Source organism: Pelodiscus sinensis, chromosome 28 (genome assembly GCF_049634645.1).
Source record: "Pelodiscus sinensis isolate JC-2024 chromosome 28, ASM4963464v1, whole genome shotgun sequence".
NCBI classification, from domain to species: Eukaryota; Metazoa; Chordata; order Testudines; family Trionychidae; genus Pelodiscus; species Pelodiscus sinensis.
The window spans coordinates 4,590,275-4,611,029 of record NC_134738.1 but is presented as its reverse complement, the minus strand read 5'-3'; the positions used below and the strand labels follow the sequence as shown (position 1 = coordinate 4,611,029).

The 20,755-nt window shown below is 63.5% G+C and overlaps 1 protein-coding gene across 25 annotated transcripts in view; it reads left to right on the top strand.

The window, feature by feature from the left end:
- The window catches only part of LOC102463425 (calcium/calmodulin-dependent protein kinase type II subunit beta), a 125,523-nt gene that overhangs the window by 64,318 nt on the left and 40,450 nt on the right, over positions 1-20,755 (top strand). For 20 of the 25 annotated variants that reach the window (XM_075911104.1, XM_075911102.1, XM_075911108.1 and 17 more), the window contains 7 exons: positions 1,597-1,669; positions 6,423-6,525; positions 6,608-6,691; positions 9,826-9,920; positions 12,725-12,847; positions 13,293-13,376; positions 14,143-14,185. In XM_075911104.1, the coding sequence (XP_075767219.1) occupies positions 1,597-1,669; positions 6,423-6,525; positions 6,608-6,691; positions 9,826-9,920; positions 12,725-12,847; positions 13,293-13,376; positions 14,143-14,185 (605 nt within the window). The remainder of the gene's footprint in view (positions 1-1,596; positions 1,670-6,422; positions 6,526-6,607; positions 6,692-9,825; positions 9,921-12,724; positions 12,848-13,292; positions 13,377-14,142; positions 14,186-20,755) is intronic. The other 5 variants (XM_075911103.1, XM_075911097.1, XM_075911121.1 and 2 more) reach the window with 1 other exon arrangement.

Sequence of the window (20,755 nt, the reverse complement as noted above, 5' to 3'; positions counted from 1 at the left end):
TCAGGAAAGGAGTTGGCAGGGGCATTGTTATCATGGGGCAGGCCCGGGACAAGGATCAGTGATGGGAGGGGAAGGTTTGCAGGACCAGACGAGATACTCAGTCTGTGCCACCGCGCCCTTCCTCCCGGGGCCTCAGTTTCCTCTCTGTGTCATGCGGACGGCCCTGCCCCATAGCTCAGGAGTGTGAGAGTGGAGGGGTGCTGCAGGTTGGCACCTTCCGGGAGAGTCCAGGGCCAAAGCTTTCCAGTGCGGGATGCCCTGCTGGGCCGGAGGCGATGCCACGAAAGCCTGGCTCCCTAGGGCCGAACACGCCACCGCAGCGTTTCTGTAGGGCCTACTCAAACCATGTGCCTGGGCTCCCTGTCTGCTCCCCAGGAGCTGTGAGCTGAGCCCCAAGGGCGCAGGCCATGCATCGCAATCTGTGTGCCCAGCGTGTGGCCAGCCAGGTGCCCCTGGGCACCGTCGCCCGCTGGGGTGTGGAATGCCAGGCGCCTGCCCCTCTGCGCTGGGCCGGAGCCGGGACCGCCTGGGGGCTGCCGGCGGGGGCGGCGGGGGTGAGACTCATGGCAGACGAGGGTTGGGAGAGACGCCAGGAGGTCACAGAGTGGGGGGGAGGGGGCGGACGGATGCACAGAGCCCCCTGCCCAAGGCAGGACCAACCTCAATGAAATCAACCCAGCCAGGGCTCGGTCCTGCCGAGACTTAAACCCCTCTAGGGACGGAGATTCCACCCCCTGCCTCAGGAACCCAGCCCAGGGCTTCCCCACCCACCTAGGGAAATAGGTTTTCCTAATATCCCACCTAGACCTCCCCCACCGCAACGTGAGCCCGTTGCTCCTCGTTCTGCATCCGCCCCACTGGGAACAGCCTCTCGCCAGCCTCCTTGGGCCCCCTTCGGGGAGGCGAAGAGGATTGCTCAGGGCCCTGCTTGTGATCCGGGACCCGGCTGGGTTGTGTGGACAGGCCTGGTGGAGGAACGGGGCTCGGCAGGGTGCGGTATTGGGTCTACGGTGGCCCCCCGGGAGCCCCGGGGCCAGGCAGGGGAGGAGGTGTGGGCAGCCACGTCGGGCACGGCTGTCCGTGCTCTTTCGGAGGGGCGTGGCGGGGTGGCTCTCTGCTGGTTCCTTCACCACATCTGGCACCGCCCCTTCCTGCTGGCAGGGTTGTTTGGAGAGGGGGATTTGCGGGTTCCCGGCATGGCGCACGTCCCCTGCCCGCAGCTCCTCCCCAGGGGCCCAGAGCAGGGGGGAAAGAGATGTCGGAGGAGGGCGGATGACGGACCCGCTCCATCAACGCCAGCCCCGAACGCTCTGCTCCCCTCCGCCCTTCGTGTCTTCCCTCCTGGCTCCTGGGCCCCTGGCCCTGGCACAGGGCTGCTCTTCTAGAGACGCCCCCCGCGCCCTGGAGCCTCGGCTCCAGATCTCAGGGCAGCGCCTTTGCAGGTAGATACCGAGAGGGAGCCCGACTCCTTGAGTGTCCCTCTCCCCTCCTCCCCCCTGCCCCCCAGCATCCTCCCCTCCCCCTCCCGCGCCCCGCCAGCCCCTGTGGTTGTACCACGCACCATGAACTAACACGCCCCCTGGTGTTTGCATGCAGTCATTGCATCCAGCAGATCCTGGAGGCTGTTCTCCATTGCCATCAAATGGGGGTCGTCCACAGAGACCTCAAGGTGAGTTTTCGACCCCGCTGCTCTGTCCGTCCGTCCGTCCGTCTTTGTACCTGTGTGTGTTTCCCAGCGAGCTCCGGCGCGGCCAGGCCCAAGGCTGCTGCAGGGGCCTGTGGGCAAGAGGCCGGAACCACCTGGGCAGGGCGCCCCGATCCCGCAGCCGGGGGGCAGTGAGAACGCCATGGAGCACTGGCTGGGATCCAGCCCCCTGCCCGCCCCAGCAGCTGGGATCCGCCATCTGCCCCCCCCACAGTGCTGGGATCCACCCCCCCTCACAGCAGCTGCGATCCGCCATACGCCCCCCCCCCCCACAGTGCTGGGATCCACCTCCCCTCACAGCAGCTGGGATCCGCCATCCGCCCCCCCCCCCCACAGTGCTGAGATCCACCCCCCCTCACAGCAGCTGGGATCTGCCATATGCCCCCCCCAGTGCTGGGATCCACCCCCCCTCACAGCAGCTGGGATCTGCCATACGCCCCCCCCCCCACAGTGCTGGGATCCACCCCCCCTCACAGCAGCTGGGATCCGCCATCCGCCCCCCCCCCAGTGCTGGGATCCACCCCCCCTCACAGCAGCTGGGATCCACCATCCGCCCCCCCCCCACAGTGCTGGGATCCACCCCCCCTCACAGCAGCTGGGATCCGCCATCCGCCCCCCCCCCCACAGTGCTGGGATCCACCCCCCCTCACAGCAGCTGGGATCCACCCCCTTCCGCCCCCACAGCATCTTGGATCCGCCGTCCACCCCCTTCCCCCCCGTAGGGGCTGGAGTTTGTTGCCACCCAGAAGCGACAGCCGGAGCTGCCCCTCTCGCCGCTGGCAGGGTAGGGCGACTGGAGAATTCCTGGGAGCTGGCCAAGGGGGCAGTCGTGTGGCAAGAGGGGAGCTGGCCCGTTAGCGGGGGGAATGGCTCTGGCCTCCCACCTCCGAAATCAGGGAGGGCTCTTTTACCCCCTCCTGGCACCCACCCTCTGCGTGGTCAGTGCCGTGGCTCCCCCGCGGGGTGCCCCGTGGCTCACACTGCCCCGGGCATTGGCCGGGCGCCCAGCCCCATGGCCAGGAAGGATCCGCTGTGCGCAGCAGGGGCAGGCGAGCGTGAGCGGATTGCTGTGGCCGCTGCCTGGGACGGGGTCCTGGGAGCCGATGGACGAAAAGTTCAGTTCCTAGCCAGGCCTTTTCCTCCCTCTTTCCTTCCCCTTTGCCACATGCAACCCCTGCTCCCACTCCCCCCCCCCCCCCGTGGGCAGGCCGCCTGCGGAGAAACACCCTGGCCAGCTGCCTGCTCGCCCTGTGCCTGGTTTACCTTCTGCCTGTTCTCTGTGACCCCCTCCCGAGTGGTGAACTGGAGCAGGGGCGGTTCGGGCGGGGGCGGGGGTGGGGGCGTGTCCAAGAGAGCTGGAAATAGGCTGCCGAACTGGTGGCGGGGTTCCCTCGGGCCTGGATTCCACCCAAGGCTTCTGCCGCTGCCCGTCTTTCCCTCCCAGGCTTTGGGGAGATGCGGAGCAGTTCCCCTTCGGTGGCACCCAGGGTGAGGCCCCAGCCCCCAGCCCTACGGAACAGCCCCTCAAACCCAGGAGATGTTACAGGCAAAGGGGACGTTCCCTGGGAGACCACGGCTGTGTGTGTCCCGCCTGGGGAAAGTAGGACTTTTTCATGTCTGGGCTCCGGTTGTGCCATAAGGTGGTAGCTGAACCAAAGTCTGGCACTTGGAGTCCTGCTGGAATGGGGCTACTGAGTCGGGCCCTCGGCTTGCTGTAATAAAGTGATGGAGCCAGGCTCTCATCTGCAGCGGTGTTGTGCTTGGGTGACGGAGCCGGGCTCTTGTGTGTGAAGCGGTGCTGTGCTGGGGTGATGGAGCCGGGTTCTTGCGTGTGGAGTGATCGTGTGCTGGGGTGACGGAGCCGGGCTCTCGCGTGTGGAGTGATCCTGTGCTGTGGTGATGGAGCCAGGCTCTCACATGTGGAGCGGTGCTGTGCTGGGGTGATGGAGCTCAGTTCTGATTCCTGGAGATGTGCCATAGTAGGTTGATAGAGCTGGGCTCTCCCGTGAGGAGTCGGACTGTAGGAGTCGGACTGCTCTCAAAGGCAGAGTCATGTTAGGAAGTGATGGAGCTGGGCTCTAGGACATCACTTTGTGCTGTGATGGGATGATGGGGCTTGATTCTGGCCCCTGGAGTCCTGCTGCACGGGGGAGCTAGAGCGAGGCTTGTGAACATGGAATCAAACTGTAGCAGTTTGGAGCGTGGAGGCTGGTACCTTGAGTCATTTGCAGAGGGATGCTGGAGCAGGTCTCTGGTGCTTGACACTGGGCTGGTGCACGTGGTGTCCTGTCATAGTGGGAGCGTGCAGCTCGGTGCTTTCACCTGGAGTCCTGCTGAAAGAGGATGATGGAGCTAGCTCTGGGGCCTTGAGTCCTGCTGTAACAAGGTGATGGAGCTGGTCTATGGCTCCTGTTGTAACAGGATGATAGAGCTAGGCTCTGGTGTTTGGAGCCCTGCTGTAATAGCTGACGGAGCTGGGGCGACGGGCCTGGGCTCTCGGGCACGGAGCTGTGCTGCCGTGGGACAATGGGGCACAGTGCCTGGGGCTGCCCGCGTGGCGGGAGAGCGTGGAACCTTCACGGAGGGGAGGGATGCAGCCGGGCTCCTGGGCACGTGCGGAGGGACCGTGCCGCAGCAAGGCCAGGGAGCTGGGCTCTAGCACGTGCTACTGTTTGGGGGGAGCTGGAACCAGTGCGGGGGCGGTGCCGACGCTGCGGAGGTGGGCTCTGCGTGGGGGAGGGGTGCTGCCGGTGCTGGAGTGGTGCCCGGTGCCAGGAGAACGGGCGCTGCCGGTGCTGGAGTGGTGCCAGTGTTGGGGGGATGGGTGCGGTGTGGGGGAGAGGCACTGCCAGTGCTGCAGTGGGGCCAGTATTGGGGGATGGGCGCTGCCAGTACCAGAGTGGCACTGGTGCCAAGAGGATGGGCACTGCGTGGGGGAGAGGCACTTTTGGTGCTGCAATGGCACCAGTGCCAGGGGAGGGGTGCTGCCAGTGCTGCAGTGGCGCCAGTGCTGGGGGAGGGGCGCTGCCAGTGCTGCAGTGGCGCCAGTGCTGGGGGAGGGGCGCTGCCAGTGCTGCAGTGGCGCCAGTGCCGGGGGAGGGGTGCTGCCAGTGCTGCAGTGGTGCCAGTGCCGGGGGAGGGGCGCTGCCAGTGCTGCAGTGGTGCCAGTGCCGGGGGAGGGGCACTGACAGTGCTGCAGTGGCGCCAGTGCCAGGGGAGGGGCGCTACCAGTGCTGCAGTGGTGCCAGTGCCGGGGGAGGAGCGCTGCCGTTGCTGCAATGGCGCCAGTGTCGGGGGAGGGGCACTGCCAGTGCTGCAGTGGCACCAGTGTCGGGGGAGGGGCCCTGCCGGTGCTGCAGTGACACTAGTGTCGGGGGAGGGGCGCTGCCGGTGCTGCAGTGGCGCCAGTGCCGGGGGAGGGGCGCTGCCGGTGCTGCAGTGGTGCCAGTGCCGGGGGAGGGGTGCTGCCGGTGCTGCAGTGGTGCCAGTGCCGGGGGAGGGGTCCTGCTGGTGCTGCAGTCGCGCCCCGGGAGCTGGTTTCTTGCCCGTTGTGCCCTGGGGCGGTGGCAGGGCAGGGGCTGTGCGGCGCCCAGTGGCATGGAGCCAATGGGTGCCTGGCTCCGGGTGCAGTGCGGTGGTGATGCAGGGCTGGGCAGGGGAGGGGAGGGGAAGGCCGGGCACTGGGGAATGGCAGCAGCCTCCTTCATCACCCAGCCTAAGGCATCTGCACCCCGGAAATGGCTGTATCTGGGGGGCTGCTGGCCCCCGGGGGGCCCTTGCACTCTGGCCCAGGGCATGGACCCCCGGGCCTGTCCCCTGCTCAGGACGCTGGTGCAGGAATGGGCTGTGGGAGGGGCGCTGGCCCCAGGGGGCGCAGGGTGGGGGTCCAGGGCCCAAGCTCCGTGGCTCGCATCTGCCCGCAGGCCACCACCCTCCGCTCATGGGGATGTTCTGAGACCCCCCGGCGTGTGCAGGGCCCGGTCCCGGCAGGGCGGGGGCAGGGCTCCTTGGCACAGTCACTGGGGGCGACGCCCTGGCCGGGGTGCACGACCCCGCTATTGTGCCGGTTCGGAGCCGGCATTCCCGGCCCATTTCCAGAGCTCCCCGGGGGCCGTTCTGAGCCCTCCGGCTCCGCCGCGCTCCGGCAGATTGATCAGGGGCACCAGCAGAGCCGTGCCCCCAACCCGGCGCGCCAGCTGGTCATGCCTGTGCCCCAGGAGGGTGGCCGAGGGGGACGCCCGTTCTGTGTATGGCGGAGGGAGGCCTTGGCGTTTGTGTTGCATGGGTGGGCCTGGCGGGGCCGGGGCGCTCTGGGAATCCCCCACACTGTAGCCGAAGGGGGGGGTGTTCCAGGTCCCTGCCACCCTGTTCTCTTGTGAGCCCAGGGCCGAGGGCTTTGGCCCCAAGCCCAGAGGCTGCGTGGAACGTGCCCAGAGGCCACGCCCGATGGACTTGCCCATGGGTCAGGCAGCTGGAGGCCTTGCGGGCCAGGAATGCGCCCGAAGTGGGTTTCCCGCTGTGGTGGGGGGAGCGGGTCTGGGTCACCGAGAGCAACGGGGCAGAGAGGGGCCGGCCGGGCCGCGTGGACGCACCGACTGCCTCGTGGCTCCGTTCGCGCCGCTCCTCGGGCTGCTCGCCAGCGTCTGCAAACCCGCTCTCGTCCTTCTTCTCTTTCCCCCTCCCCTGCCCCTCGCACCCGGACCTGCTCCCACGGCAGCCGGAGAACCTGCTCCTCGCCAGCAAGTGCAAAGGGGCGGCCGTGAAGCTGGCAGATTTCGGCCTGGCCATCGAGGTGCAGGGGGACCAGCAGGCTTGGTTTGGTGAGTGGCCGAGCCCCCGCCCCCGCCCCTCTGCCCGCGGCAGCCGCGCCGACACGGCCTTAGCTCTGTGGTTTCTCCCCAGGCTTCGCTGGCACCCCCGGCTACCTCTCGCCCGAAGTGCTGCGCAAAGAGGCCTACGGCAAACCCGTGGACATCTGGGCGTGCGGTAAGGGCGCGTGCGCGGGGCCCGGGGTGTTTTCTCGTGGTCATTCTCGTGGCTTCTCTCAGCCCTTCCCCGTTAGTGACGGGTCCGTGTCTGCCGGGCGCCTGCCCCCTGCTCTGGGCTGAGCCCCCGGCTCCTGCCTCCTAAGGTGGGCTCAAACCCCAGCTCTGCCAAGCTCTCCTTGGGCATCAATTAAGGACAGATTGCCCAAGGGGTTTAGGCACCTAAGGATGCAGAAAGGCAGCTTGTGGGTTTTACAGCAGTGCCCAAGCAGGCTAGGTGCTCAGCTCCAACCGGCATCCGTTGGCTGAGTGTCTAGAGGCGTGGACAGGCGTCCGTGGGGGGTATCTAGAGGCACAGACAGGCGTCGGTGGGGGAGTGTTTAGAGGCACAGACAGGCGTCTGTTGGGGAGTGTTTAGAGGCACAGACAGGTGTCCGTGGGGGAGTGTTTAGAGGCACAGACAGGTGGCTGTGAGAGGTGTTTAGAGGCACAGACAGGTGTCCGTGGGGGAGTGTTTAGAGGCACAGACAGGCGTCCGTGGGGGGCGTCTAGAGGCACAGACAGGTGTCCGTGGGGGAGTGTTTAGAGGCACAGACAGGCGTCGGTGGGGGAGTGTTTAGAGGCACAGACAGGCGTCTGTGGAGGAGTGTTTAGAGGCACAGACAGGCGTCCGTGGGTGGTGTTTAGAGGCGCAGACAGGCGACTATGGGGGGAATTTAGAGGCACAGACAGGCGTCCGTGGGGGAGTGTTTAGAGGCACAGACAGGCGTCTGTGGGGGAGTGTTTAGAGGCACAGACAAGCGTCTGTGAGAGGTGTTTACAGGCACAGACAGGCGTCCGTTGGGGGCGTCTACAGGCACAGACAGGCATCCGTTGGGGGCGTCTAGAGGCACAGACAGGCGGCCATGGGGATTGTTTAGAGGCACAGACAGGCGTCCGTGGGGGAGTGTTTAGAGGCACAGACAGGCGGCCGTGGGGGGTGTTTAGAGGCACAGACAGGCGTCCGTGGGGGGTGTTTAGAGGCACAGACAGGCGGCCATGGGGGGTGTTTAGAGGTGCAGACAAGCGTCCGTGGGGGGTGTTTAGAGGCACAGACAGGCGGCCGTGGGGGGTGTTTAGAGGCGCAGACAAGCGTCCGTGGGGGGTGTTTAGAGGCACAGACAGGCGTCCATGGGGGGTGTTTAGAGGCACAGACAGGCGTCCGTGGGGGGTGTTTAGAGGCACAGACAGGCGGCCATGGGGGGTGTTTAGAGGCACAGACAGGCGTCCGTGGGGGGTGTTTAGAGGCACAGACAGGCGTCCGTGGGGGGTGTTTAGAGGCACAGACAGGCGGCCGTGGGGGGTGTTTAGAGGCACAGACAGGCGTCCGTGGGGGGTGTTTAGAGGCGCAGACAGGCGTCCATGGGGGGTGTTTAGAGGCACAGACAGGCGGCCATGGGGGGTGTTTAGAGGCACAGACAGGCGTCCGTGGGGGGTGTTTAGAGGCACAGACAGGCGGCCATGGGGGGTGTTTAGAGGCACAGACAGGCGGCCATGGGGGGTGTTTAGAGGCGCAGACAGGCGTCCGTGGGGGGTGTTTAGAGGCGCAGACAGGCGTCCGTGGGGGGTGTTTAGAGGCACAGACAGGCGTCCGTGGGGGGTGTTTAGAGGCACAGACAGGCGTCCATGGGGGGTGTTTAGAGGCACAGACAGGCGTCCGTGGGGGGTGTTTAGAGGCACAGACAGGCGGCCATGGGGGGTGTTTAGAGGCACAGACAGGCGTCCGTGGGGGGTGTTTAGAGGCGCAGACAGGCGGCCATGGGGAGTGTTTAGAGGCGCAGACAGGCGGCCATGGGGAGTGTTTAGAGGCACAGACAGGCGGCCATGGGGGGTGTTTAGAGGCACAGACAGGCGTCCGTGGGGGGTGTTTAGAGGCACAGACAGGCGTCCATGGGGGGTGTTTAGAGGCACAGACAGGCGTCCGTGGGGGGTGTTTAGAGGCACAGACAGGCGGCCATGGGGGGTGTTTAGAGGCGCAGACAGGCGGCCATGGGGAGTGTTTAGAGGCACAGACAGGCGGCCATGGGGGGTGTTTAGAGGCGCAGACAGGCGGCCATGGGGAGTGTTTAGAGGCACAGACAGGCGGCCATGGGGGGTGTTTAGAGGCACAGACAGGCGGCCATGGGGGGTGTTTAGAGGCACAGACAGGCGTCCGTGGGGGGTGTTTAGAGGCACAGACAGGCGTCCGTGGGGGGTGTTTAGAGGCACAGACAGGCGTCCGTGGGGGGTGTTTAGAGGCACAGACAGGCGGCCATGGGGGGTGTTTAGAGGCGCAGACAGGCGGCCATGGGGAGTGTTTAGAGGCACAGACAGGCGTCCGTGGGGGGTGTTTAGAGGCGCAGACAGGCGGCCATGGGGGGTGTTTAGAGGCACAGACAGGCGGCCGTGGGGGGTGTTTAGAGGCACAGACAGGCGTCCGTGGGGGGTGTTTAGAGGCGCAGACAGGCGGCCATGGGGAGTGTTTAGAGGCACAGACAGGCGGCCATGGGGGGTGTTTAGAGGCACAGACAGGCGGCCATGGGGGGTGTTTAGAGGCGCAGACAGGCGTCCGTGGGGGGTGTTTAGAGGCACAGACAGGCGTCCATGGGGGGTGTTTAGAGGCACAGACAGGCGTCCGTGGGGGGTGTTTAGAGGCACAGACAGGCGGCCATGGGGGGTGTTTAGAGGCGCAGACAGGCGGCCATGGGGAGTGTTTAGAGGCACAGACAGGCGGCCATGGGGGGTGTTTAGAGGCGCAGACAGGCGTCCGTGGGGGGTGTTTAGAGGCGCAGACAGGCGGCCATGGGGGGTGTTTAGAGGCACAGACAGGCGTCCGTGGGGGGTGTTTAGAGGCGCAGACAGGCGTCCGTGGGGGGTGTTTAGAGGCGCAGACAGGCGGCCGTGGGGGGTGTTTAGAGGCGCAGACAGGCGTCCGTGGGGGGTGTTTAGAGGCCAGCTGTGGGGTGCGGACAGGGCAGCTAAGCAGCTGCAGGCTGGGGCTAGCCGTTGCGCCCCGATCCCGTGGCTGCCTGGGGCAGGAGAGCGCGCGAGCCGGGCCTGGCAGCGGGGTGAGCAGACCCCCCATGTCCCCACGTAACCCGACTCTGCTCTCGCCAGGCGTGATCCTTTACATCCTGCTCGTGGGCTACCCTCCCTTCTGGGACGAGGACCAGCACAAACTGTACCAACAGATCAAGGCGGGTGCCTATGACGTGAGTACCTCCCTGCCCTGCCCCACCCCCGGTCCCAGCCCCCGCTGCCGGGCAGGGGCCACGGGCCTGGAGTCCCACGTGCCACGGGCTTCGTGTCCAGCGTGTGGGCCGCCCCCTCGGGGCTCGTGTGCCCACCTGTAGTGGGACCTCAAGTTGCTGGCCCTTCCAGCACAGGCATGTTCCTCCTCGGGGCGGGGGCTGGCCAGCCTGCCCCTCAGCCCCCCGCCCCGTGGCTTACCCCGTGGCGGTGCCACTGCCTGTGTGTGGTCTCCCTGCCCCACGCTGTGAGGGACCTGGACCGAGCCTGCTGGGGGCATGGAGGCTGCTCCGTGGGGCCACACCCACAGGGCGTGTTCGAAGCCGTGCTGGGCAGGACGTGTTCCCTGGGTGGGCAGGGCCAGCGGGTTTAGGGGCCTGTGAGCAGGTGGGCTCAGGCTGCGTCCCTGTGGCAGGGCCTGTGTGGACGGGGCTGGGCCGGAGGGAGAAGGGCTAGGGCAGGTCCATCTCCTTGGGCTGGAACCAGCAGTGGCTGTACCTGGGGGGAGCGACCAGCTCGCCAGCTCCCACAACTCCTGTAATGCCACGGCGTTGCTCCCTCCTGCTGAGCCCGGGCACTGCCCCGTGGCAGGCAGCTGGCACCGCCTGTGTCACCTCCTGCCAGGGGGCTGCTCCGTTGTGAACCGTGGCTGCTCCATGGCAGGCGGTGGCACTGCCCGTGTCACCTCCTGCTGGGGGGCTGCTCCGTGGCGGGCAGTGGCACCGCCCGTGTCACCTCCTGCCGGGGGGCTGCTCCGTGGCGGGCAGTGGCACCGCCCGTGTCACCTCCTGCCAGGGGGCTGCTCTGTGGCGGGCAGTGGCACCGCCCGTGTCACCTCCTGCCGGGGGGTTGCTCCGTGGCGGGCAGTGGCACCGCCCGTGTCACCTCCTGCCGGGGGGCTGCTCCGTGGCGGGCAGTGGCACCGCCCGTGTCACCTCCTGCCGGGGGGTTGCTCCGTGGCGGGCAGTGGCACCGCCCGTGTCACCTCCTGCCGGGGGGCTGCTCCGTGGCGGGCAGTGGCACCACCCGTGTCACCTCCTGCCAGGGGGCTGCTCCGTGGCGGGCAGTGGCACCGCCCGTGTCACCTCCTGCCGGGGGGCTGCTCCGTGGCGGGCAGTGGCACCGCCCGTGTCACCTCCTGCCGGGGGGCTGCTCCGTGGCGGGCAGTGGCACCGCCTGTGTTACCTCCTGCCAGGGGGCTGCTCCGTGGCGGGCAGTGGCACCGCCCGTGTCACCTCCCGCTGGGGGGTGCTGCAGCCCAGCTCCTGGATGCTCGTCCCCTGGCGTCCGGGGGAGATCTGGCTGCCGCGTAGCAGCCCGGGCGCGGGTCCCAGAGACAGCTGGGCCTTGGCGTTCGGTGCTGAACCCCTTTGCTCCCCCTGCCCCGGGACGGCGTTGGATAAGGGCTGGGGGCTTGAGGAAGCTTCTTTCCGTGGCCCCCAGAGATGGAGGAGTGCCGGGGCCTCGGTTCTTTGCCTGGAGGGGCTGTGGCAGGGCCACGTGCCCGGTGGACCCTGCGGTTCTGCGAGCCCAGAGCCACGTGCCCCGATGCTGCCACGCAGGGGCCCAGGAACGCCCCCTGCCCTGTTCCTAGCACTCCAGGCTGCCCCCCTTGGTCGCAGGCTGAGGCTGAGCTGCAGTGGTAGCTGGTGGCCACCCAGCAGAAGCCCAGCTGTCCCCGCCCCGGCGTGGCAGGCCCAGGGCGCTGCCCGGGCTGGGGGTGCCAGCACCTGCCGCTCCCCTGCCCCCTCTCGCCCGGGGCTGCTGACAAGTGTGGTAACCCTGGCTCCCTTGCAGACACTGGGCAGGGCACCGGCAAGATTTCTGCCTTGGCGCGACTCATTCTCCACGCCCCTAGCAGCACGGAGGGACCCCGGAGCGTCCGGACGCCCCATGCGACTGCCCAGAGCGCAGGGCCAGTGGGTATCTCTCTGCTCCACCTAGCTCGCTGGAATTCGGCAGCCTCCCTCCTCTCTCCCCTGCTGGCGCTTCCCTCGCCCCTCTGAGCTTGGCCTCTTCCGCACGCACCCAGGCTCCGCGGGCAGGGACGGAGCGACGGCTGGCTCTTCTCCTGCTCCTGCGGCGCCTCCTCTCCCCTCTCGCTTGTACGGACCCGAGCGGGCTCCTCTGGGCCGTGCAGCGTCGCACCCGGCCGCTGGCTCCCCCTCTCGCGCCGTCTCTTTCCCTTCCGAAGCCGGGGGCTTGTGGGGAACCCTCTGGTGACAGCCTGCAGCAAGGGATTGCAGAGACGTGAACAACCCCTGTTGCGCTCACTCCGGCCGTTAACTCTGGAACCTAGTGACCAACACCCGTACGGTTCGCTGCCCACCTGCTAGCAGCAACAGCCAGCCAATGCGCTTATCCCACAACCCCCCCACTTTTTCCCAGGGGGCAGCAGCCCCCGCTGTCCCCACTCCTATGGCCAGCACCTCCAACTTCCCACAAAACCTGCAGTCCAGCCCCGCGCGGCCAGCCCCAGCGTCTGCGGCACAAGGAAACCGCAGGGGACGAGGCGTTGAACCGGGATTAACTCAGCGAGGGTGGGACCCGCGGCCAGGCTCAAGGCAGGAACTCAAGTGTGCTCTAGGCCAGGCAGAAGGCAGGGACCACTCGCCTTGGAGCAGACGGGGTAAGGCAGCATTGGCTGGGCAGACTCTGGCGCTGGCTTTGGGCTGCCCTCGGGTTCCGGGGGAAACGCTGGTCCCCACCCCCCAACGGCTGCGATTCCCAGCCTGTAACCCTGCTGGCCCTTGTGTCTTGTCTGCAGTTCCCTTCCCCGGAGTGGGACACAGTCACCCCCGAAGCCAAAAACCTCATCAACCAGATGTTAACCATCAACCCGGCCAAAAGAATCACAGCCCACGAAGCCCTGAAACACCCGTGGGTCTGCGTAAGTGTCGCCGCCGCCCCTGCGCAGCCCGGGACGGGACCGCCGGGTTCTCCCGCGCTCTGGCTCCGTGGGGGGGGGGGGGGGCGAGGGGCTGGCCGGCCGCGCTGACGGCGCTGGCAGAGGGTGGCTGGCCCGGCTGAGCCGATTGGGGCCGCAGGCCTCGGGCTGCAGGGCTAACCAGCTGGGGGAGCCCGAGCGCAGAGACCCCAAGGCCTCGCCACTGTGCAAAGGGGCTTGGTGCCTTTGCCGCTGATCCCAGCGCCGGTGGCCTGCCGGGCCCGCCGGGGGGTTGTCGCCCGTGGCCCCAAGACCTCACCGTCTCTCCAGGGGCTTCTCTGGGTGGGCAGGACCCTGCTGGCGGAGCCGTTTCGGCAGCCCCCGCCCTGCCCCCTCGCCTGCCCACCTGGTGCCGAGCGACTGACTTCTCTGCCCTCCTCTCCTGCAGCAACGCTCCACCGTGGCCTCCATGATGCACCGGCAGGAGACCGTCGAGTGTCTGAAGAAGTTCAACGCCAGGAGAAAGCTCAAGGTAAACGCTGCTGCGGCGCCTGGGGCCGGCTCTCCCGGAGCCGCGGCAAGCAGGCGGTGGGATCCCTGCAGAGGGGCCCGCGCCCTGTCGCATGGCACATCCAGGGCCTAGTGCCCCTGGCATCCCCGCAGGCAACGAGCGTCCCTGGGCCCGCAGAGCTCAGCGCCCAGCATGCACGACGGGCGCTGGAGACGGGCGCTGGAGAACAGCTCCCCCGCCCCCGGCAGGGACCGCCAACCGGTCCCCAGCTCCTGCGCTGTCCCTGGGGGGTGGATTGCCCCCCTGCCTTGCGCATCCCCCGTTGGGCTCCCAGGAGCAGGCACTTGCATGCTGCTGGACGGCTCTGCAATGAACCCAACTCCCACTGCGGCCCGTGGGGCCAGGATTTCACCCAGCGTCTCCCGCCACCCCCGGGCCCTTGGGGCCAGCGCCCCCGCTAGAGCCGGGGGGGGCCCAAGGTGCCGGGCTGTGGGAGGAGGGGGCCATGCCGCAGCCAGGGCGGCCAGGCAGCGTCTGTGGCTCCCTCGGGCAGCGCGCTGGCAGGGAGGGACCCAGCCTCGCCCCGGGGAGCTGCAGCGGGGCCGTGCGTGGCTCCCCAGCACCCAGTGCCAGCCCAGGGTCGCGGGAGGGAAGCCAGGGCTGAGCCACATGCGCCCCCAGCAGCGAACCCAGCGTCCCGTGCGCTCGGTCGCCTTCCCCACTTGGCCACCCCCTCCCCGTGGCTCAGGGCCCCGGGCTGTGCCGACCCCCGTCTCTTCTCTTGCAGGGGGCCATTCTCACCACCATGCTGGCCACGCGGAACTTCTCAGGTGAGCGCTCGGCATGGCTCGGGGTGGCAGCGCCGCGTGGCCCAGTGCTGCGGACGCGGGCGCAGCTGGGCTGGCAGGGCTGTGCCTGTCCGTCTCGCCTGGATCCCCCGGCCCCCCGCGCTGAGCCTCGGGAGCCCTGGCTGGTCCCAGCCGGCCTCTGCCTCCGGCCTGGGACCCTGGGGAGCAGGGCTCTCAGGCTCCCCAGGCCCCTGCCTTCCACCCTGGTAGGTCGCCAAGCCAGCCTGCCCACCGGCCAGCCCCGGGCGTTGTTTTCTCTCCAACGGCAGCCAGGAACAAGTGCCCACTTGGAAGTGAGCCCCTTTGCTCTCAAGGCAAAACCCCCCAGGGAGAGCCAGGGCACCGTTTTATAGGCCCAGATGTGCCAGGCGTCCCCCTGAGGCTGGGGGCTGTCTCCAGGGGGTGCCCTGCCACAGGAGGGCCTGTCCATCAGCTGGATCAGAAAGGAGGCCCCAGTCTAAACACAGCCTGTGTACCCCCAAGCCCTGTCATCGGTCTCTGGAAAACCCAGCCCACGCCAGCCTCCCGAACCAGGGCACCTCAGCAGGGGCTCACAGCCTGGCTGGCCTTAATCCCCCCCCGCTCCCCCTCCACACAGTGGTTCTGGTTCCTGGAGGACCCAGGGGAACCTCTCTCCTGGCAGTTCCCCACAACCCTTGTGACGGACCGAGCCGGTCTGGGTACAGCTGAGGGCGTCCGCTCAGGGCGAATTACTCAACTTCGGGGCTCCTTACAGCCCCCAGACTGGAGACCTCTCCAAACAGGCCACAAACCAGTCACACCGAGTGCTCCCGCAGCCTGCCTGAAGCCTCACGAGCAAAACCCCTCCGACACCCCAGCAATATCCGTGCCCCAGATGGCCCCGGGCCTCATACACCGGTGGGGGGTCTTAGAACCCAATCCCACCTACCCCGAACAAGTCCTGTCCAGTTCCAAGAAACCAGCCACAGATCCCTGGTCAATTTACCCTCTGGACCTTACCCACAAATCACGCTGGGCCAATCCTTTAGAATCTAACAACTAAACGTTTATTACTACAATATAGAAAAGCATGAGAGTAAGGTTGTTAAAGGATAGTACATTACATGCATCGAATCTCCCAGTCCTCGATGCAGGCTCTAGCAGAGATGTTACAGCTGCTGGCTTAAAAGTCCTTGTTGTGCATCCTAGGATCAGGATGGGTTCACAGTTCTTCCTGGCTCTTCAATCCCTGCACTGCTGCCTCTGGGATGAAGTGCTGAGCTGAGTACCAAAAAATGGAGTCCACCACATGGCCTCTTTATACCCCCTTCCTGGTCTCTTCTTGGCTGCAGTAGGTCACCTGGCCAGCGGCCTATCCCTGTGCTCCCTGCTGGCAGCCCTCAGTCTTTAGGTGTGTCCTTGGCCCATCGAGTGTCATTGTCCCACAGGGCCTCGCTAATTAGCATGTCCATAGGCTGGGCTCTGCCCAATGCTCAACCACATGCAGAGAAATGTTCAGTATCCACACAGATTACAGATTCCTAACTACACACAGAGACATTATACAATTGCATGACTAGCGTACACAGGATCAGCAGACAGTGAGCTTCTATTCAACACCCCACATGGCCCCCTTTTATACCATTTGTGGGGCCAACACCCCCACCTATGGGTGCAGCAGTGACCTGGCTGCTTCCCTCAAATTCAGTAACGTGACACCCCCAATGCAAAATTGATGCAGGAGGTGATGCCAGTAACATCACTGAGGGCATCATAGGCCTCCCCATGTTTTGGCTCTGTGTCATCACATGTTCTAACCCAATGTTAGAAACAACAGTACAGAGCTGGATCAGTGTATGAGAACCCAGTTCGCCTAAAATAGGCTTAATTACTGCAAGGTCTGTCATAGCGACAACCACTTCCTTGCATTGTCTTAGAATCCCACGGTAAAACTTGGTAAGACCCAGAACTAATTGGATCTGCCTTTGTAGCATGATCCCCATGTGTGTCAGGTGCTTTTGCCCAGAGCTGAAGAAAGTAGTGAATTTATCCCGGCCAGCTCTGGCAACTCTCTGAACAACAATTAACATTGTGTGAATGCAGGTATTCCCATTCCAAATAGTGTAGGCATTTTTGCACTTAGCCACAAAAACAAAATGGTGGCGTGCCTCAGTTTCCCTTTTCACACAGGACCTTCTGGCTGGAACCCTTTTTGTCCTGTAAGAAGTTCCAAGACCAGTTACAAGCATTAACCATGCACTAGCAACATCACAATGACCCCTTACAGACCGTCTGTCGTTTGGTACATCTCCAGACAGATTACATGGTATTTCCATAAGATCATGCACATTGTATATCTTTACAATTCTCTGCAACAATAACACATTGGTTACAAGAATTAACATCAGTAACAAGAACAATCCTATATCAGGTGTATACTGACATTCTCCGTCAGGCCCCTTCTCTGGCCCCACACCATTGCAGTTTTGGCCCTTCAGGTTTAACCTGCAAATTTTCTTGGCCAAAGCAAGTCCTGCCCCTCCCCCTTGTCCTCTGGGCTCCAGGCCTGAAACCTCTGGCCTGACCAAGTCAAAGGGCTGGCTGGGCGTGACTCCCTGGCTCACAATGGCCCTGGAATTCTCCCCCTTCCCCCACTCAGTGGGGTAACAGCAGTAAGCTGTAGACTCCCAAGTCTCTCCTCTGTCCCTCTCTAACCTCTGTTTCCACATGGAACCAGATATCAACCTCCCTGATTGATTATGAGTGTCCACCGTGTCCAGAGATGGGAGCATAACTGCCATCTCCTGCATCCTAGGGAGAGTGACCACACAGCTGTTCTGCTCTGCATACTTAGCTACCCAGCCCTTCTCCTGAATCTGAGACACTAACTTCCCACTCTCCTCATTCACCTGGGAACAATCCTGTCCCCCACACACTGACTTCCCAGCAAGCTGGTCACCCACAGTCACTGGGTTAGCAGCCTGCTCCAGTTCTCTGGATGTTCCTGCCTCCTCTGGAACAACCCTCAGTCCCTCTGAGACCTCTCCACCACCATCCACACTGGGCTTCTCTGAACCCGATTCAGTGGAGTCACTGCTAACAGACAAATTCTGCCCATAAGGCACTGAAACAAGTGCCTCACACACCAAGCTGCTGCCTTTTACAGGCAGAGCTTTCTCCTGAATGCCTTCTCCAAGCCAGGCATCGTCACCTCTCTCAGTTACTGCAACCTGCTTGCTACAAGCACTGCCAGGACTCTCCTCCCTATGAGCTTCCTTAAGCAACAGTTCACTCTTCTCTGGCTTTGCAGCAGCATTGCCCTGCTGAGCCCCAACCAACTCCTCCTGCAATTCCCTTACTCCCTGAGTCATCCCTGGCCCCTCCGGTGGATTCACAGACAATCCCCTCTCAGGCACACAGACAGACTCACAAGAGACAAGGTCAGAGGCACCTTTTCTCCCTTTGAAGCTCTCTAGATGGCTGTAAACTTCCACACCATCATTAGGCTCCAGAGTTAACATGCCCTCATTCTCTCCTTGGGCCCGGACTAAGGGCTCACCCTGGTTCCACAGAGTCACTCCTCCCTCTTCCAGCAACACAGCAGCATCAGGCACAATATCAGGGTCACCACTGTCTGATCTCTGGGGTTCTGGTAAAACACTGACTGACTCTACCTGAGTCACCTCATCCCTCTCCCCAGCAGACACAAACCTTGGGCCACCCCCTTCCTGGGCCGTAGCCGTATCCAGACCCAACTCTGGGACAACAGCCCTGCTCTCAGCCTTCACAGGCTGTGGGGCACCTTCCTCAGACACAGGAAGAAACTCTTCCCCCCACACAGACAGACAACCAGAGACAGTTTCTCCCTTGTCCCAACACCCCTGGCTAATTTCAGGCATACAGCTAGACTCTGAGACAGCTTCCTTCACTGCCCCACTGCTACTTCCACCAGCCAAATTGCCAGCTTGCACACACTGTGCTTCTCCACACAACTCACTTTCAGCTTGTGCAGGTTTAATTTCACAAACCTCACCAGCCAACTGCTCTTCAACTAAAACTTCGCTCTGGCCAGCCACTCCAGACTGCCCCAGAGAAACATTTCCCTGATTTCTGGGCTCTTCCTGCCCTGTTTCTGATTCCAACCTCACCTCTGAGGCATCAGACAGGCCCTTGGGTCCCACACTCACAGGCTCTCTGCCCCCCTGCACAGACACCCAGCCATCTGCCACAGACACACATGTAGAGACACTTTCCCCTTGGTTACAGTAAGACTGACCAGCTCCAGGAAACTTTCCATAGCCACATGCACCCCCTTCCCAAACCTCCCTGCTAGCTACAGGTAACACAAAAGGTTTGCATCCACACATGCTTTGGGGTTGGGTCATCACATCAGCTGGGCAAAACACGTCTGCCATATCATAAGCACACCGCATACCCACAGAGTTATACATTGAACCTTCAGGAGGATACAGTCTCTCTTGTTCTTTTAGTCTCTTAAGTTGGAGGTCAAGTCTAGCATTTTCCTCCTTGGCTAGGGCCATCTTCTCTGCATGCTCTGCCATTCTCTCTGCATGTTCTGCTTTTCTCATCTCAAGTTCCCGATCCATATCCTGCTTTCTCTTAGCAATTTCTTCATCTGCCTTCTTTCAGCAGCTTCCTTGGCTCGCTTCTGCTCCCTTTCAGCCACATCTCTGGCTAGTAACAACACTTCCAGTTCTAGCTTAGAGGCCCTCTTCCTAAAGACAATGCCTCTCCCCGAGCACAAATCCTTCAGAGAACTTTTGCCCAGACTCTCATATAGTCCCTGGCTCATCGCAGCGGCTCTTTAACCAACCAAACTCTCAACACCAAAAATAAAATTTAGATAGTGTGGGGTCCTGATCCAAACCACAGTTGACCAAGATCTGTGGATCCTGCCGACTATGCCACTGTGACGGACCGGGCCGGTCTGGACACAGCTGAGGGTGTCTGCTCAGGGCGAATTGTTCAAATCCGGGGCTCCTTACAGCCCCCAGACTGGTGACCTCTCCAAACAGGCCACAAACCAGTCACACCGAGCGCTCCCGCAGCCTGCCTGAAGCCTCACGAGTAAAACCCCTCCAACACCCCAGCAATATCCGTGCCCCAGATGGCCCCGGGCCTCATACACCGGCGGGGGGATCTTAGAACCCAATCCCACCTACCCCGAACAAGTTCTGTCCGGTTCCAAGAAACCAGCCACAGATCCCTGGTCAATTTACCCTCTGGACCTTACCCACAAATCACGCTGAGCCAATCCTTTAGAATCTAACAACTAAAGGTTTATTACTACAATATAGAAAAGCATGAGGGTAAGGTTGTTAAAGGATAGTACATTACATGCATCGAATCTGCCAGTCCTCGATGCAGGCTCTAGCAGAGATGTTACAGCTGCTGGCTTAAAAGTCCTTGTTGTGCATCCTAGGATCAGGATGGGTTCACAGGTCTTCCTGGCTCTTCAATCCCTGCACTGCTGCCTCTGGGATGAAGTGCTGAGCTGAGTACCAAAAAATGAAGTCCATCACATGGCCTCTTTATACCCCCTTCCTGGTCTCTTCTTGGCTGCAGCAGGTCACCTGGCCAGCGGCCTATCCCTGTGCTCCCTGCTGGCAGCCCTCAGTCTTTAGGTGTGTCCTTGGCCCATCGAGTGTCATTGTCCCACAGGGCCTCGCTAATTAGCATGTCCATAGGCTGGGCTCTGCCCAATGCTCAACCACATGCAGAGAAATGTTCAGTATCCACACAGATTACAGATTCCTAACTACACACACAGACATCACACAATCACACAAATAGCGTACACAGGATCAGCAGACAGTGAGCTTCTATTCAACACCTCACATGGCCCCCTTTTATACCATTTGTGGGGCCAACACCCCCCCCATGGGTGCAGCAGTGACCTGGCTGCTTCCCTCAAATTCAGTAACGTGACACCTTGCCCCCCAGCGCTACGTAAACTCCAAGCAAGCCTTGGCTCCTAGGACTGGAAAGGCCTCGAGAGGCCCCCGGACCAGGGCTCTCCAATTCCCGGCACAATTGCTCTCTGGTCCTGGAGTCCTGGCACCCGGGGACCGTGTCCGCCCTGGTCCCCAAGCCCTGCCCCTTCCTGCCAGTGCCCCGCCCTCTCCCCCATTGCACCCCGACCTCCGAGGGTTCCGGGGGGGTAGGGCGGCAGCAACCACTGGGCCCCCTGCACTGCCCCACAACTGGACAGGACTCCAGCTGAGGCCTAACGAGCGTCGTGTGGAGCGGGAGACGGGCCTCAATCTCTCGGCGCTCCTGCCGTTCGCCCCGAGGGAGGGCGCTTCTTGCAGGCGCCCCGCTGCGGACGTGTATTTAGCTTGCAGTCCCCCAGGGCTCCTCCTGCATCCCTTCCTATTCTGCATGGGGGCTGCCGGTCCCCAGGGGTGCAGCCTGGGCTCACAGCACCCCCAGCACTGGAAGTGAGCCTAGTAAAAGCCCGGCTTGCCAAGGGGCTTTGCCCACCCAGCTCTGCCATCAGGGCGCCCGGCGGAGCAGCGAGCCCCATCGCGTGGCCCCGGTGTGAGGTGCGCGGCCCATCCCATGTGCGTG